General features: G+C 49.2%; 1 protein-coding gene across 3 annotated transcripts in view; it reads left to right on the top strand.

Annotated features, from left to right (window-relative positions):
* The window catches only part of ano10b (anoctamin 10b), a 134,532-nt gene that overhangs the window by 107,070 nt on the left and 9,811 nt on the right, over nt 1–17,651 (top strand). For all 3 annotated transcript variants that reach the window (XM_078544119.1, XM_078544120.1, XM_078544118.1), the window contains 3 exons: nt 5,328–5,402; nt 9,729–9,902; nt 16,980–17,171. In XM_078544119.1, coding sequence (XP_078400245.1) covers nt 5,328–5,402; nt 9,729–9,902; nt 16,980–17,171 — 441 coding nt within the window. The remainder of the gene's footprint in view (nt 1–5,327; nt 5,403–9,728; nt 9,903–16,979; nt 17,172–17,651) is intronic.

Genomic DNA, 17,651 nt, shown 5'->3' with positions numbered 1-17,651 from the left:
ATCAGATCTAAGCTCTGCAGTCCTGCCACATCCAGTTGTGAATGGTGGTGGACAATTAAAGAACTCATTGGAGGAGGAGGCTCCACAAATATCCCCATACTCAATGATGGAGGAGCCCAGCACATCAGTGCAAAAGATAAGGCTGAAGCATTCGCAACAATCTTCAGCCAGAAGTGCTGATTGCATGATCCATCTCAGCCTCCTCCGGAGGTCCCCAGCATCATAGATGCCAGTCTTCAGCTAATTCGATTCACTCCACGTGATATCTAGAAACGGCTGAAGGCACTGGATAGTGCAAAGGCTTTGGGCCCTGACAATATTCCGGCAATAGTACTGAAGACTTGTGCTGCAGAACTTGCTGAGTCTCTAGCCAAGTTGTTCCAGAACAATACAACACTGGCATCTACCCGGCTATGTGGAAAATTGTCCAGGTATGTCCAGTACACAAAAAGCAGGACAAATCCAACCCAGCCAATTACCACCTGATCAGTCTACTCTCCATCAATAAAGTAATGGAAGGGGTCATCAACAGTGCTATCAAGCGGCACTTGCTTTGCAATAACCTTCTCACTGACACCCAGTTTGGGTTCCGCCAGAGTCTCTCAGCTCCTGACCTCATTACAGCCTTGGTTCAAACATGGACAAAAGAGCTGAACAACCAAGGTAAGGTGAGAGTGACTGTCCTTGACATCAAGGCAGTATTTGACCAAGTGTGGCATCAAGGAGCCCTAGCAAAACTGGAGTCGATGGGAATCAGGGGGAAAACTCTCTGCTGGTTGGGGGTCATACCTAGCACAAAGGAAGATGGTTGTGGTTGTTGGAAGTCAGTCATCTCAGTTCCAGGATATCATCGCAGGAGTTCCTCAAGGTAGTGTCCTCAGCTGCTTCATCAATGACCTTCCTTCCATCAAAAGGTCAGAAGTGGGGATGTTCACTGATGATTGCACAATGTTCAGCACCATTCACAACTCCTCAGATACTGAAGCAGTCCATGTCCAAATGCAGCAAGACCTGAACAATATCCAGGCTTGGGCTGACAAGTGGCAAATAAGATTCATGCCACACAAGTGCCAGGCAATGACCATCTCCAATAAGAGAGAATCCAACCATCACCCCTTGATGTCCAATGGCATTACCATCACTGAATCCCCCACTATCCACATCCTGGGAGTTACCATTGACCAGAAACTGAACTGGGCTAGCCATATAAACACTGTAGCTACAAGAGCAGGAATCCTGCGACGAGTAACCCACCTCCTGACTCCTCAAAACCTGTCCACCATCTACAAGGCACAAGTCAGGATTGTGATGGAATACTCCCCACTTGCCTGGATGAGTGTAATTCCCACAACACTCAAGAAGCTTGACACCATGCAGGATAAATCAGCCCGCTTGATTGGCACCACATTCAAAAACATTCATTTCCTCCACCATCGATGCACAGTAGCAGCAGTGTGTACCAGCTACAAGATGCACTGCAGGAATTCATCAAGGTTCCTTCGACAGCATCTTCCAAACCCACAACCACTACCATATAGAAGGACAAGGGCAGCAGATAGATGGGAACACCACCACCTGGAGTTTCCCCTCCAAGTCACTCACCATTCTGATTTGGAAATATATCGCCGTTCCTTCACTGTCGCTGGGTCAAAATCCTGGATCTCCCTTCCTAACAGCACTGTGGGTGTACCTACACCACATGGACTGCAGCTCACCACCACCTTCTCAAGGGCAATAAGGGATGGGCAATAAATGCTGGCCCAGCCAGCGAAGCCCACAACCCATGAATGAATTAAAAAAAATCACATATTCTCGCTCCCACATGCGCACACACACACTCTTGCTCCCACACATACACTCCCACACACACACACACAGACACTCTCTCACTCCCACACACACTCACACTCTCTCGCTCCCACACACACACGAACACACTGTCTCATTCACACTCTCTCACTCACACACACTCATTCTCTCACTCCCACACACTTGTTCACTCACTCCCACACAACACACTCTCTCACTCCCACACACATACACACGCACACACACTCACTCCCAAACACACACATACACTCTCTCGCTCCCACACACACACACACACAAACACACTCTCTCACTCCCCCACACAGACACAAACACACTCTCTCACTCCCACACACTTGTTCACTCACTCCCACACAACACACTCTCTCACTCCCACACACATACACATGCACACACACTCTCACTCCCAAACACACACACACACTCTCTCGCTCCCACACGCACTCTCGCTCCCACACACACACACACAAACACACTCTCTCACTCCCCCACACAGACACAAACACACTCTCTCAATCATACACACTCGTTCTCTCACTCCCACACACTCGTTCTCTCACTCCCACACACACACACTCCCTCTCTCCCACACAGACACTCTCTCGTTCCCACACACTCAATCTGTCACTCCCACACGTACACACACACACACACTCTCTCACTCCCCCCCACGCACACACACACTTTCACTCCCAAACACACACTCACACACTCTCTCACTCCCACACACACACTCTCTCGCTCCCACACACACACAAACACACCCTCTCACTCCCCCCCACACACACACATACACACACACCCTCTCGCTCCCACACACTCGTTCTCTCACTCCCACACACACTCACTCTCTCATTCCCAAACACACACACTCCCTCTCACTCCCATATCCTCACCATGGCACCATCTCCTTCTGGGTCCCGCTGCAACTTTGCCCTGCCCAGGCTCTAGCCCTGCCGTAACTTGGCTACCCGGGCTCCAATCCCGCCATGCTTTAGGTCCCCTGGGCTCCAGCTTCGCCGACCTTTGGTTCCCTTGGGCCAGGCAGCCCTCAGCACACTCATGGCCACCGGTGTTTGCTGCTCACAAATCAGAGACTGTTTCTCTCCCTCATTTGCTGCTGATAGGCTCACTACTGAGCCTATCAGCAGCAAACATTGGAAAGGAGCGTCCTATAATTGGAGGAACAGCTCCGTATAAAACCTTGAAATACGCTTACCTGCATTTTGAACTTACAAGCCAGTCTTACCGGGTTTTGAACAGCGGCTCCACAGGCCACATTGAGGTGTTTCGTGGGCTGCAATGCGGCCTGTGGGCCGCCAGTTGGACAAGCCTATGCTAGAGTGCTGTGAGGCAGCGTCGTCCCCTTCAACTTTCACACTGGAGTAGATTCCTGCCTTTCCTTAGGCTTCCTCCTACAGTCTACTCCTTCAGGATCATGACTTGACTGCACCCGATCATCCATGGTGTATTGTGTTAGTACCCCAATGTAATGTGCCTGAATTAATGCAGTAAATGCCGCAGCTTAGAAGTCAATTGTGCTGCAGCCATTTACAGTCTTTAAAATGGGGCACTAAATGTCCAACATGGCAGGCGGGTGATTATTCCACACTGGAAGTGCACCCAACTCAATATTGGTTAGGGAGCCCTGTAGCTCTCCAGGGCACCTGCGTAAAACTGGAGTTTGAACCACTGCATGTAAATCAGGCCCACTGTTTAACCCCTTTGTAAAACGGGCTTGTGGCTCACCACAGCACTCTCTCACTCCCCCACACACACACAAACACACTCTCTCACTCACGGACATTTTGGGAGTAATTTCACCTTCTCACTGATACTTTGGGAGTAATTTCACCCCCTCATTGACACTTTGGGAGTAATTTCACCTTCTCACTGATACTTTGGGAGTAATTTTACCCTCATTGACATTTTGGGAGTAATTTCACCGCCTCACTGATACTTTGGGAGTAATTTCACCCCCTCATTGACACTTTGGGAGTAATTTCACCGCCTCACTGACACTTTGGGAGTAATTTCACCCTCTCACTGATACTTTGGGAGTAATTTCATCCCCTCATTGACACTTTGGGAGTAATTTCACCCTCTCATTGACACTTTGGGAGTAATTTCACCCTCTCACTGACACTTTGGGAGTAATTTCAAACTCTGACACTTTGGGAGTAATATCACCCCTTCACGGACATTTTGGGAGTAATTTCACCCTTTCACTGATACTTTGGAGTAATTTCACCCCCTCATTGACACTTTGGGAGTAATTTCACTCTCTCTGATACTTTGGGAGTAATTTTACCCCCTCATTGACACTTTGGGAGTAATTTCACCCTCTCACTGATACTTTGGGAGTAATTTTACCCTCTCATTGACACTTTGGGAGTAATTTCACCCTCTCACTGATACTTTGGGAGTAATTTCACCCCCTCATTGACACGTTGGGAGTAATTTCACCCTCATTGACACTTTGGGAGTAATTTCACCCTCTCATTGATACTTTGGGAGTAATTTCACCGCCTCACTGACACTTTGGGAGTAATTTCACCCTCTCATTGATACTTTGGGAGTAATTTCACCCCCTCACTGACACCTTGGGAGTAAGTTATCCCCTCACTGGCACTTTGGGACTAATTTCACCCTCTCACTGACACTTTGGGACTAATTTCACCCTCTCACTGACACCTTGGGAGTAATTTTACCCTCTCATTGACACTTCGGGAGTAATTTCACCCTCTCGCTGACACTTTGGGAGTAATTTCACCCTCTCACTGACACTTTAGGAGTAATTTCACCCTCTCACTGACACTCTGGGAGTAATTTCAAACTCTCACTGACACGTTAGGAGTAATTTCACCCTCTCACTGACACTCTGGGAGTAATTTCAAACTCTCACTGACACTTTGGGAGTAATTTCACCCTCTCACTGACACTTTGGGAGTAATTTCACCCTCTCGCTGACACTTTGGGAGTAATTTCACCCTCTCACTGACACTTTAGGAGTAATTTCACCCTCTCGCTGACACTTTGGGAGTAATTTCACCCCCTCATTGACACTTTGGGAGTAATTTCACCCTCTCGCTGACACTTTGGGAGTAATTTCACCCCCTCATTGACACTTTGGGAGTAATTTCACTCTCTCGCTGACACTTTGGGAGTAATTTCACCCTCTCGCTGACACTTTGGGGGTAATTTCACCCTCTCGCTGACACTTTGGGAGTAATTTCACCCTCTCACTGACACTTTGGGAGTAATTTAACCCCCTCACTGACTCTTTGCGAGTTGTTTCACCCTTGTTGCTGACACTGCAGGTAATTCATTCCCACAGACTGCCAGGTAAAAGAATTAGATAGGATTATTTTTGCAGAAAAATTCTAAATGGAAGTTTCTTTAAGGTTTCACATGAGGTGACCTCCTTAATAATTATGCAGTTGCAGTACAATATTTTAAATCTGAAGACAATTGCTAATTTCACCTTTCATTTTCAGTTTCGCTTTGTCAATTGTTTTGCTGCCCTGTTTTACATCTCATTCTACCTCCAGGATCTGGAGCTTCTCAGAAAGGTAGGCATTTCCAAATCTGTCCGTCTACTGAGCACCTTTTGTATTTAATTTTAATCATACTTAATACTGCAGGCTGATTGGCTCGTAGGAACAGTCAGTTGGTCGATTGTGATCTATTGGGGGCACCTATGTGATGTCATTGATATATGTGTGAGACAACTGATCTTTTTTGTTCAGACTGAGAAAGCGTTAGATGTAAAAATTCATGTACATTGAAGCCCAGTGACATATCGAGACTAACAACAAACATGAATGCATTTATTTAGAGCAGCAGATAATGGCGATGGATCTCCCTCTGCATCCATGTCATGAAAATATAATGATTCTCATAATACTATTGTGATTTATTGTAAAAGATGGTTAATAGTGGGGTCTGGATAGTTTCTCTGTGGCCAGAATTTTCCTGTTGGCATGCGGTGATGGGCCCTGCATACCCGCGTGTAAAATGATGCACGTTGACGTCAGGCGAGCGTCCCGACGTCACTGCGCACCATTGCGATATTTGGGAAGGTGGGCGTGCTATAAGTTCAGATGCACGCCAGCCATCAATTAACGGGCTAGTTAAGGCCCTTGAGGCAGCAATTGATCTCAATGTTTCGCAGCCCATGTGATCTTCAGGACGTCGCACGGGTGCAATGGGCAGGCAGGTAGGAGACATTTGTATAAACCTCGTCCATGGGCTGGATAAGAGGGGTGAGTGGGGTAGCAAATGTGATGCTTGAAGGATTTAAGTGTGAATGTAACTTATACTTGGCTGTGGCCAACGCTGCTGTGAGGGTTTGCAGGTCCGAGCGCAACCCCAGGAGGACATGATTGTTCTACTGGAGGTGCCTCTCCACGAGAGTCACCACTCTCTCCATGGAGGATGCATGGCGCTCAGCCAGAGGCTCATTGTATCGGTGATGCTCCATATGGACTCCTCCAGCACAGACACCATGCCACGCAGAGTCTCATGTATCTCCGCCAGGTTGTCCCGCATACCCTACTGCACTTCCAGTGTTCGCTGCCTCACGGACAACTCCAGAGGCACATCATCAACCACCGTCCGAGCATGTGCCTGGTCCCCAGCAGTCCTCCAAGTGCCGGTGCCCTTGGGCACTCTCTGTCTCTGCCCGCACCTCAAGCGAGTGTGAAGTGCCCTCACCACTGTGCCCCAGGACACTAGCCGAAGATCTAATTCCCACTGAGGTGCTAGTATCTACGCTAGTGCCTGCCTGGCTGAGATGGTGTGACGCTGGTGAGTGCATTTGCTCGGGGGCTTCAGGTGTGAGAGGTGGGCCCTCTGTCTCCTCCTCCCAGCCCTGCTCCGGTGATGCTGAAAGGAAGAACAAGGACATTTGATTAGTTACAGAGCAGACAATGTCAATTTGCATGCTGCTCCCCTGGATCATTATGCGCTCATCCTTTCATAAGCAATGGTCAACCCATGTTGCTAAATTCAATCACTGAACATTTAGCAGTGCCATGGCTTTTGGGACACACATGGTGACCTGAGTGCTCGCCAAACATACCTCCCTGTGGCACCCCAGCCTCACCACCACCGGTGGACCTGGGGGCATGGCGCCTCTCCAGATCCATGGCCTGCTGCTCAAAAGTCGTTAGGATGACCAACTGGGCCTGCCCTCCGCCAGTCCACATTCGTTCTGCACAATTGTGTGCAGTCTTTTCCTGAAAAGAAGAGAGGAGCATTGATTAGTCCAGCCTGTACCTGAATTCCCATCTCATCCCTGCCAACCCAGCCAGAGTGGGACATTGGAGGACTCCAGTTCTTCGTCGCCCCACAGCTGCCGCGCACTCACCCAAAGAAGCCAGGGCTGACCCCCAGCCCCCCACATTGGCCAAATTCTGCCTCCTCCACATGTGGCACCACAAGGTGTCACTTTGCTAAGCAAGGAGGCACAAGCACGTGGAGCACGAAGACCAGCAGATGGATTGGTGCCCCGCCAACTGGAAGCTCCCCTCCCAGCATGTTAGCACCCTGACTTCGACATGCTTCACAGTTCCAGCTCTGCCTAGGTGCAGATCCTTGACTTTCCACCCCATTCTATACTCTGGGTGTCAGTGTCACACATGCTGCAGGTGCAGAACACACCGTAGTTCAACTCTCTCAGGGTGAACTGGGCATGGGCAATCTCTGCTGTCACACCCAGCGAGGGGTCCATGCCGTGAGGGATTCAATAACGTTACTGTACTCAGAGTTGGCGGGGGTGTTGGGGGGTGGGGTGGTTTGGGGGAAAGGATGACGGCTGCATTAAATGCCTTGAGGCAACATAGTACCCACCCTTCCCGAGTGCAGGAGATCATTAAACCTTTTGTGGCACTGAGGTCATGTGCGCCGCACCACATCGTGAGAGCTAATACTCTCGGCCACTTCCTCTCACACATGTTTGGTCAGGTGGGGGGGCCTCTGCTTCCTGTCACTTGGAAGAAGGACCTCCCGCCGCGCTGCCACCTCCTCCAGGAGGGCAGCTAGGCACTCAGAGAAATGAGGGGCACACTGCCCCATTGGTCTATCCTCCAGTCTGGCCTGCTCCGATGGCCTACCCTCCGGCCTGGCCTGCTCCAATGGCCTACCCTCTGGACTTGCGTCACCAACATTGCCCCTCTTCAGAGCCCTTTGCCCAGCCATTGCGAGCAGCCTTTCCAAGGCTGCCAGGCCTTCCTTTATACCGGGTCGCCATTGGACCCAGCAGGCTGAGCGCGCCCGCCACCACCCGCCCACTCCCGCTATGCACGAGAGCCGTGAAGTACGCTGGGTGGGCCTTAATTGGCCCACACGCGTAAAATGGCGGCGTGGACCCGATCACGGGTAGCGATCGGGTCTGCGCCCGCCTGCGAGCCTGCCCAACATGGGGAACATCCTCTCCCATGTGTATTTTTGAGATTTAAATGAATTGGAGACAGCTGGTCAGGCGGCTTTGAGTTATCAAAAAGAAGCTAGGTTTGAAACGTTAAATACATAAACATAAGTTTTAGAATGTGAGGTGTAAGGAAAATTTGCATTTTTAGATAAATCGGGTTAGTTTAAGTTTCAAAGAGATGGTAAGATGCTACACCTAGCCAGAAGAAGCTAAGCCAAACAGTGCATTTATTTTTCCCATTGGTTACTGATAAAATTAGTACTATGAAAAGATTTATATTATTAGAAAAGTAAAGTTCCAAAGACATATCGGAACAATGAAATTTGCATTAAAAAGTGAGAGACATGTATAAAGGGAATAAGGCTATGTGTAACAGGAGAAGGCATTCTAAGATCTAACACAAGTGTGAAAAGCCTCCAGCCTCTGTGCATCAAGTTGCTGTCTACAGGAACCGAAGCTAAGAAAACTCACTTTGAATCCCACTGTCCAGGGTATTGTGTTGCTTTGCCTGGGTCTGTTTAAATCTATCTTTTTTTTTACTGTTGCCTAACGGAGGTGTAACTGGGAGCCAGGTTAATTATGGGTTTTAGGAGTTATTATAATACTAATTTGTAGACCTATGTATGTGCTTGAAATATTTTCTTTTGTTAATAAATGTTTAATTTGGTTTTCTAAAACCCTCTGAAGTCCTAGTAGTTTTATTATTTCTGAATTCAGGGCACACATCTCAAACTAAAATACAAATTGCAAAACAGTTGTGACCGCGTGATCAAGTTTCTCTCGTGGATTTGATCTGCCTGGCACATATCATCTACTACCTCATAACAATCCATTAAATCACTGGAATTATTTTTGAATGTCAAGTGGAAATCTGTGACCAAGCTACAATTAGTATTTCTTGTAACTCATGTTTTTGAGTTGATGCGTCCTGTGGAGACACCCACCGTAAAAATAAAATAAATCAAATTTAAGAAAGGAAGGAAAGGCAGGATGAGAATATTGAAAAGGCATAAATTGCCATGTGTATGCAGGCACACTTTTGACAGACATCGCCAGCAAAGCAGAAGTGTTCAGCTTGCAATCATTGTATAAACTCTAAATCCTGGATTCCCTGAAGCCTGGTGAGGCCATATAAGTGTATCATATATCAAGTATATCCCACTCCTCCCTGATCTAGATTTTGAAGAGCCTCTACACTCCCCCACCACTACCACCACCACCGCCACTTAATGTTAATTTTAGAAGATGAATGCTCAACTGGCTTCTGTGACAGTCCAACTGTCCATTGGCTTAACCCCATTTATCAAAACTGGCTAATGCCTTCACTAAAATAACAGATCAAGGAATATCTTACAAATGTATTGCTCATTGACTATGATCACTGATCTTTATTAATCTTTAGACCTATAACTTTTAAAAGAAAGCTTTCAATTTTTAGGTCTCATTGTTGTTCCTTGCACCCTAGGAACTTGCATCACTGCTCGTTCTGACTCAGATCATCAATCAGCTCATAGAGACACTAGTGCCATATCTCCACAAGGCATTTATTGGAAAAGGGGCAGGTCTGAAGAAAGCCACAATGGAAAATGCACCAGACATCGACAAAATAAAATCGCAGGGACAGATGCCACCATTTCCTGTAAGTAGTATCATAATCATTATTGTTCTTGGCCTTGTTCTACTTCAATATTTAGAACTATCTCCTCTCAGGATAAATACTTTTAGAAGAATGTCTGTGATGTGTCTACATTTGAACTGCTACTGAATTCAGTCTGACTGGGATTCTGTTGAGGTATAGAAAGTGTATGGGAGGAAGATTCAGGAGATCTGATTTTTTTTTATCCCTTGACTGTTCTAGACACCTAACTGGTAAGAAAATTGTGAATGAAACACAAAACATACTTATGGGGCAGAATTTTCTGGCTGACGTGCAGGCGGTGGGCCCCGCACATCAGCGCTTAAAATGACGCGCGCTGACGTCAGGCGAGTGTCCCGACGTCGATGAGCGCCATCACGATGTTTAGCTGGGCAGGCGCGAAATGAAGCGCGACGCAGGCCCGCCATTAATTAAAGGGCTTGTTAAGGCCCTTAACTCGGCAATCGACACCGATTTTGAGGTACCTGTGCGATCTTTGGCTTGGCGCTCGGGCGCAATGGGCAGGTGGGTAAGTGACTTTTTAACAAAACTCATCCACGGGCAGGATACGTGGGCTCAGTGGGATTGTCAATGTTTTATGTGAAGTATTTATTGCAGCAAGTGTTTTAAACTTGCCTGTGTGATCGGTAGCAGTTCAGATCAAATTCCAGCAGCTTTCTCTGTACTTTGAAGCTTCAGCTCAGCACTGTAGACAGTAATCTTTATCGGGCCTGCAGCTTTCTGGAGGCCTCCATTTAGCCTGGGTTCTGACATATTCTCTGGAGGCACCTCCTCTGAGGACGAAGGGAGGACTAGAATAAGGAAGAGGCCAGGATTGGACAATCAGCCTCCAGAGGAGCCACCTATGAGAGGCCAGGCGCAGGCACAAGGGACGCAGGGCCAAGAGGCAGTCCAAGGTGGAAGGGGCCGCAGAAGACGCCACTGTCCTGCTGCCAGGGTATACAAGCGGCAAAGCAGCTACCTCAGTATGACTGAGGTGCAGTGCCGGAGGAGGCTCCGACTGTCAAGGGAAACAGTCAACTACATCTGTCAGGTTATTGGCTCTGAGATATCTCCTAACTGTGTGGTCGGACACCCCATGCCAGCAGCTCTGAAGGTCACAATTGCCCTCCACTTCTATTCACCTGGCTCCTTCCAGGGCTCGGTGGATGATCTTTGTGGTGTCTCCCAATCAGCTGTCCACACTTGTGTCAAGCAGGTTACAGATGCTCTGTTCAGACATGCATTGTCCTTCATCCACTTCCGCTGCGACCAGGCAAGTCAGGCACAGCGAGCCAGAGGCTTCACAGCCATTGCTGGCTTCCCCCGCATCCAGGGTGCAATAGACTGCACACATGTGGCCATCAAGGAGCCAGCAGGTGAACCCGGTGCCTTCATCAACAGGAAGGGCTTTCACTCCATGAACGTGCAGATAGTGTGTGATCACTGTAAGTTTGTGCAAGGTACCCAGGCAGCTCCCACGACCCCCAAATCGTCAGACACTCCCAGGTGCCAGGGCTCTTCAGTGCTCCAGCCCGGCAAGATGGATGACTGCTGGGTGACACAGGCTATCCCCTCAGATGGTGGCTCATGACGCCTCTCCACTATCCAAGAACAGAAGCTGAGGAGCGCTACAATAGGAGTCACAGCTCAACAAGGGCTGTGGTGGAGAGAGCCATCAGTCTTCTCACGATGCGCTTCCGATGCCTGGACCGCTCAGGGGGCGTACTCCAGTATCCCCCTGATTGTGTTGCTGTGATAGTGGTAGCATGCTGTGCTCTGCACAATCTTGCGCTGGAAAGCGGGGACGCAGTTGACGATGAAGACCTTGACGCCCTGGATGCGGCTGCACATAATGAATCCAGCAGTGCCTCAGAGGATGAGGAAGCACAGGGCGATGATGAGGGTCAGCACGCCGACCCGCAACTACACCAAGGAGGCAGGGACATCCGGGAGACTTTAACCCAACGACCCTTCAGCTAGCTCCACACAAATGGATCTGCAGGACCAGCACTGCCTGGCACATCCATACGTGGCACTTAAGTGCTACATCTTCCACTTCATCAGCTGCAACTAAGGGCTTAGTACATAAACATCAATGTCCACTCAAACACTCATGATATGTCTGTGAAACAGACAAGTGCAGCCCAAAGGAGACACCCTCAGCCATGGTCACAAATGTGGGCTTTATTCCCATCCATCAGATGGTGCCACCAAAAACAAAACAAAACATTGCTCCGACGTTCACAAAAATAAATTCCCTAATCTAGGGGCAACAGAAAAGCACCAGTGAGAAACTCGTGGAGTGCCTAACATGCCTTATGCTTACGTTTGTGGGTGCCTCGTCTTGCTGCCGCCCCATCGCTCAGAGTGGCTTGTGAGACAGCCTGCTGACTCTGCTGTCCTGTTGGCCTCGATGACCTTGGTGGACATCCTCTGGCCCGTGGAGCCTGTGCTGGCCCCGCCTGGCAGGGAGTGGCCAGTGGACACCTCCCCAGTTGTCACAGCCTCAACGGATGCAACAGTCACTGGCAGAGGGGCGGAAGAGCTGCTACCCTCATCCGGAGCGCCCTGAGAGGAGCCTGCAGAGACGACAGGCAGCTGCTGCGCCGACATGAGGTCACTTTGGACCTCCCTGCTCACCACGGATGGATGGGCACCGAGCTGGGACACTTGGTGCCCAGAACATCTCCCACATTGTCAATGACCACCTGTGGCCATTAGCGCTGTGAGGACTTGCAGGTCAGAGCGTAACCCAATCAGCTGCTGATCAATCTGTTGGAAGCCCCTCTCCATGAGAGTCGCCAATCTCTCCATGGAGGAAGCCTGACGCTCTGACATGAGGTTCATGCCGTCACTGACACTCTGCCTGGATTCCTCCACCACAGAGACCAAGTGAAGCACACCCTCATGCAACCCTGCCAGATGCTCCCGCGCACCCGGCCGCTTTTCCTGCAGCTGCTGCATGGCTGACATCTCCAGAGGTACATCATCATGGCCAGACTAAGCATGTGCCTGGTCCCCTGCAGTCCTCCGGCTGCTGTCACTCTCTGTCCGTGCCATCTCTTCCAGCGATTGTGAAGTGCCCTCTCCACTGTGTCCCGGGACACCAGCCAATGTTACATTCCCCACTGATGTGGTAGTCGCTGCACTGGTGCCTGGCTCGCTGAAATGATGTGATGTTTGTGCCAATTGACGCCCCTCAGGTGTGGAAGAGGGACTCTGGACATCCTCCTGGCGGCCATGCGGTGGTGATGCTGAAATTAACAACAAGGACAGTGGATCAGTTAGCGTTCAGTCAGTAACACAATTCATCCCTTTCCCCCCAGGCTCATAATGCACTCAACCTTCAAGAACCTAAGGAGACCAACATTGGTGGGGTGTAACTAGTCAAGAGGAGGCCCAAACATTACACGTGCATAAGACAGGCTGGTCAGATGGCCTAAGGAATGCCACATGGAATGTTATGTGGATAAGTGTGAGGTTAAGCACTTGGGCAAGACAAACAAGGTACGGAAATACAGGAGAAATGGTAGGACCGTGGAAAGTAAGGACAATTACAGAGACCTTGCTGGGCAGACCCGTTAAGGTTGCAGAACAGGAACATAAGGCGTTTAACAAGGTAAAAACCAGATTTGCCTTTATTAGCCGAGGAATAGAATGTAGGAAAAGGGAGGTCATGTTGCAAGTGCAGAAAACGCTGTCGAGGCCACAGCTACACTTCTGCGTTCAGTGTGACCTGCGCTTCATGGGAGGGATGGCATTGGAGTGGAGAGAATGCAGAGGTTCCTGACCAGGATGCATGCTGGCCTGGAGAGTTGGAATTATGAGGAAACATTGCATACACTTGTGACATTTGCCGTGGAGCACAGGAAATTGACAGGTCACATTATTGACCTTCATACCGTTATGAGGGGCATAAGCCGGGTGGACAGAAGGCAACATTTCCCCTTGGCGGAGGGATGACTAACATGGTGGCATTTATTTAAGTTGAGTGTCATGAGGTTGACAGGTGAGGTGCTGAGGACCTTTTGGACAGAGTAATGTGGGACGCACTGGCTGAAAGGGCGGTGGAGGTGCAAACCCTCCTAAGATGCAATAAGTATTTGGATGTACAGCAGCGATGCCATGGCATGTTAGGCCATGGGGATAGTGGTCACAAATGGGGTAAGGCAACTTTGGAAGGTGCTAGAGACGCGCATCCTCAAGGGGCCGAGGGACCTTTGTGTATGACCCACACGTCTGACTGTATCAGTCTGTGAATGAGCAGTGTTGCTGCATTAACGATTGCAGCAACCATCAGTGCTTTGGATGGTGGGAAGATAGGGTGGACGGGACTTTAGGCCTCTAATACCTGGCCGCTGCACCCCAGCCTCACTGACACCTGCCGACCTGGCCGCTTGGCTTCTTCCTAGCTCCATGGCCTGTTCTTCGAAGTGGGTCACTGTGTGCAGCATGGCCTGGCCACCACCAGTGTGTAAACGCTCATGGGTGTTGTGTTCAGTTTTCGCCTACAGAACAGAGAACACCATTTATTGGGGCTGGTCGCTCACGTACTCTGCACACGCACGCTGCACCCCAACCACAGTGGCCCACCTGAGGCCTCCAGCGGCTCCTGTCCACACTACTGGTTATCGGTCACCAGAAGATAGTACGGCTGCTCCCAACCCCCTCCCCCAACGGCCACCTTGGACACATTCGGCGTCCATCACTTTCAATAACACACGGGTCTTAGCGCCCAAGGTAAGGAGGCGCAACTAGGTGCGGCGCCGATGCCAGCAGATGGCTCTCGGCCACGACACCTTGAGGCTCCCCTTCCACCATCTCATCACCATCAATAAGACCTGTGTTGGAGTTCTGAGTACGTGCCTAGCTGCCTCTCCTGTAGGTTGCCCCCAGACTACTCAAATGCGACAAACACCAACATATGCTGCAGGGAGAACCCATCTTCTCCTCAACCACTAAGTCTGATGTAAGCATGGTCACTACCTGTTTGCCCACCCAGCGTGCGCCAAATGCCCAATGCAGTAACGACACTAAGACGTTGAGGCGGGGTGGGGGGGTGCTCAAAGACTAAGGCTACCTGCTGGGTTAAATGGCCAAGGCCGACATGGTACTCACCCTTCCAGAGTGCAGCAAATTATTGAAGCGCTTGCGGCACTGGGTACCTGTGCGACAGACAGCGTCTAGAGAGCTGACAACCTCCGCAACCTCCTGCCAAGCCCGCATCGTGACATGGGGGGCCCTCCTCCTCCCATCCTCGGGAAACAGGACCTCTCGCCGTGCTGCCACCTCCTTGAGATGGGCAGCAAGGCAGGCATCAGAGAAGCGAGAGGCACCTTGGCCCCCTGCTGGCCTACCCTGAAGCCTGCCCTCGTCCTCTGGCCTGCTCTCCTCCTCTGGCCTTCCCTCCTCCGGAGCCTGCTGTGCAGACCCCCTGCACCTGGAGCTGGCCATGGTGATCAGCCTAAAGGAGGCTGCCTGGCCTTTCTTTATAGAGACTGCTGGTTCCCCATTGGAACTGGCGGTCTGTACACGCCCGCTGCAATTTAAAAAATCCCGCTCTCCATGGGAGTGTGAAATGCGCCTGCACAAAATGGCGGCGTGGCCCGGTTCGCCGGTGGCGATCAGCTCCGTGCCCGCCCGCGATTGGGTCAGCCCCGCCTGCCCGACAAACAGAAAATTCAGCCCATTCAGGGTCTCAGGGAGTCTATATTTGGTAAATATTTAAAAGTAGTGAAGTTAAAGAAAGATGCTTTCTTTACATTTGAACTATATTACTGGGTGGGCTGTGGACTGGTCATAAAGGGACATCACTGGCTTTCTCTCTAGTGCTGTGTGATCCCTATTTCAAGACATTCAAACCAAAATAATTGAATACTTGATCTTTAAGATGCCTTTATTGCATCTGGTGTAATTCAGCATATACTCCTTGTCTGCTCACAGATTTATTTCCCTTACTGGTTCTTGGTTCTTTCTGGATGCAATTTTACTTCATCTGCTAATTTTCTCCACATGAGGGCAACATTGCTTCATGGACCCTGACAGCACTGAGCCCTGCCATGCTCGTGATTTGATTTTCACTTTTATTTCTATCCTCATTTTCCTCTGTACATATTTTGAATGAGGTACTAGCATAACTCTCACATGGCATTTCTGACCATGAATTGGAGGTTGTAGCATTACCAGAGATATTGGGGGCCACAATGGGATCTGGGAGCAAGGAGGCCTTCTCCCCTAGCAGTCCTGGGAAAGCGCTCAGATTTATGAACTGGCTGGTGTGAAATAGTTCGAACCGCAGCATTGCCCACCAGTCAAACTCAGTCAGCTCTACTCTGAATTTTATCAGTTCTCAGTCAGGTTGGGGAAATGAAGTACCTTGTGGAAAGGAGCCATTTCAGCTCATTGGGACCAGAAAAGCATTGCTTTTTTTCCAACGTGCAGCGTATCTCTTATATTTTTGAAATGGTTCCCTAGTGGTGACTCCTGTTTTTTCGGCCTCTCTGATTGGCCCCTTGATTTGATAGGCGCCATTCTTTGTGCCACTTGTCCAAACACCATATAGTCTGGAAGCCTGTGGCTGGGAAACATCTCGGTGGGAGCATGTTCCTTAGTAGAATGATTCCAAAAGCCTTAAAAGGGATAACTGGGCAGCCTGGACTGTACTGTGCAAATCATTGTGTTAATGATTTTACTGTAGTGTAACTCAGCACCACCATAGGGCATCTTTTAATTGACTCTACAATATTGTAGAAAATAATTTGAGACGGGGCTAGGAGGAAAAAACAATTCCTTCTTCAAAAGGGCCAGGTCGAACACGTAGAATTCCCCATAACTGTTTGATTGACAAACAGGGAACTCTAAATCAAATGGATGCTGGGCACATTTACCTCCCCTTCCTTGAGACAGCCCAATTTCAAGGCTACAGCCTGAATGAGATCTGGCACAGTTCACCACACTGATGTGGAGTGGGTATCATGCCTTTGAATCTTCTAGTCAGCGAACTGTTACTGTAATACTTGTACTAGAGGCCTGCTGAAAATCCTCCCGCAATCATTGTCTTTTTTTATGTCTGCCTAGGGAATGTTTGATGAGTACATGGAGCTGTTTGTTCAGTTCGGTTACATCAGCCTTTTTTCCTGCATTTACCCTCTGACAGCAATACTGATTGTTGTGAACAACATCGTGGAAATCCGAATGGATGGCCTGAAGCTTTGTCATCTCTTTAGGAAACCTTTCAACTCTCCAGCAGCAAATATAGGAGTGTGGCAGGTGAGAAAGTGCATTTATCAGACTGTCCCTAGAAGCACGATGGGTATGGTTTTAATTGAGCAGTCATTTCTTTTCTCATAGAAGGTATCTTTGTGAGGTGAGTAAAAAGACCTTTGCCACTTTGTGCAAAAAACATGAAGAATAACCTACGAATAGCAATGAGATACCTGATAATCTGTTATTTTGGTGATGTTAATTGAAGGATAAATATTAGTCTAGGACACCAAGGAGAACAACCCTGTTTTTCTTTGAATAGTGCCTTGAGATATTTTATGTCCATCTGAGACGGAAGATGGTTTAATGTCTCCCCTGAAATACAGCATTTCTGAGATTAGAGTGTTCACTCAGTTTCAGCCTAGGGAAACCTGCTGTCCTAGTGAAGCTGTGTGTTTGCTTTGCCTGCTCGTCTCTGGTGTTATGATCACATGAGAGGGGTAAAGAAATGACTCCCCTACTTTACCACTCCAGGCCTGACCGTAA

Source organism: Cetorhinus maximus, chromosome 6 (genome assembly GCF_964194155.1).
Source record: "Cetorhinus maximus chromosome 6, sCetMax3.hap1.1, whole genome shotgun sequence".
Lineage (NCBI taxonomy): Eukaryota > Metazoa > Chordata > Chondrichthyes > Lamniformes > Cetorhinidae > Cetorhinus > Cetorhinus maximus.
This window is presented reverse-complemented; position numbering and strand designations above follow the sequence as displayed.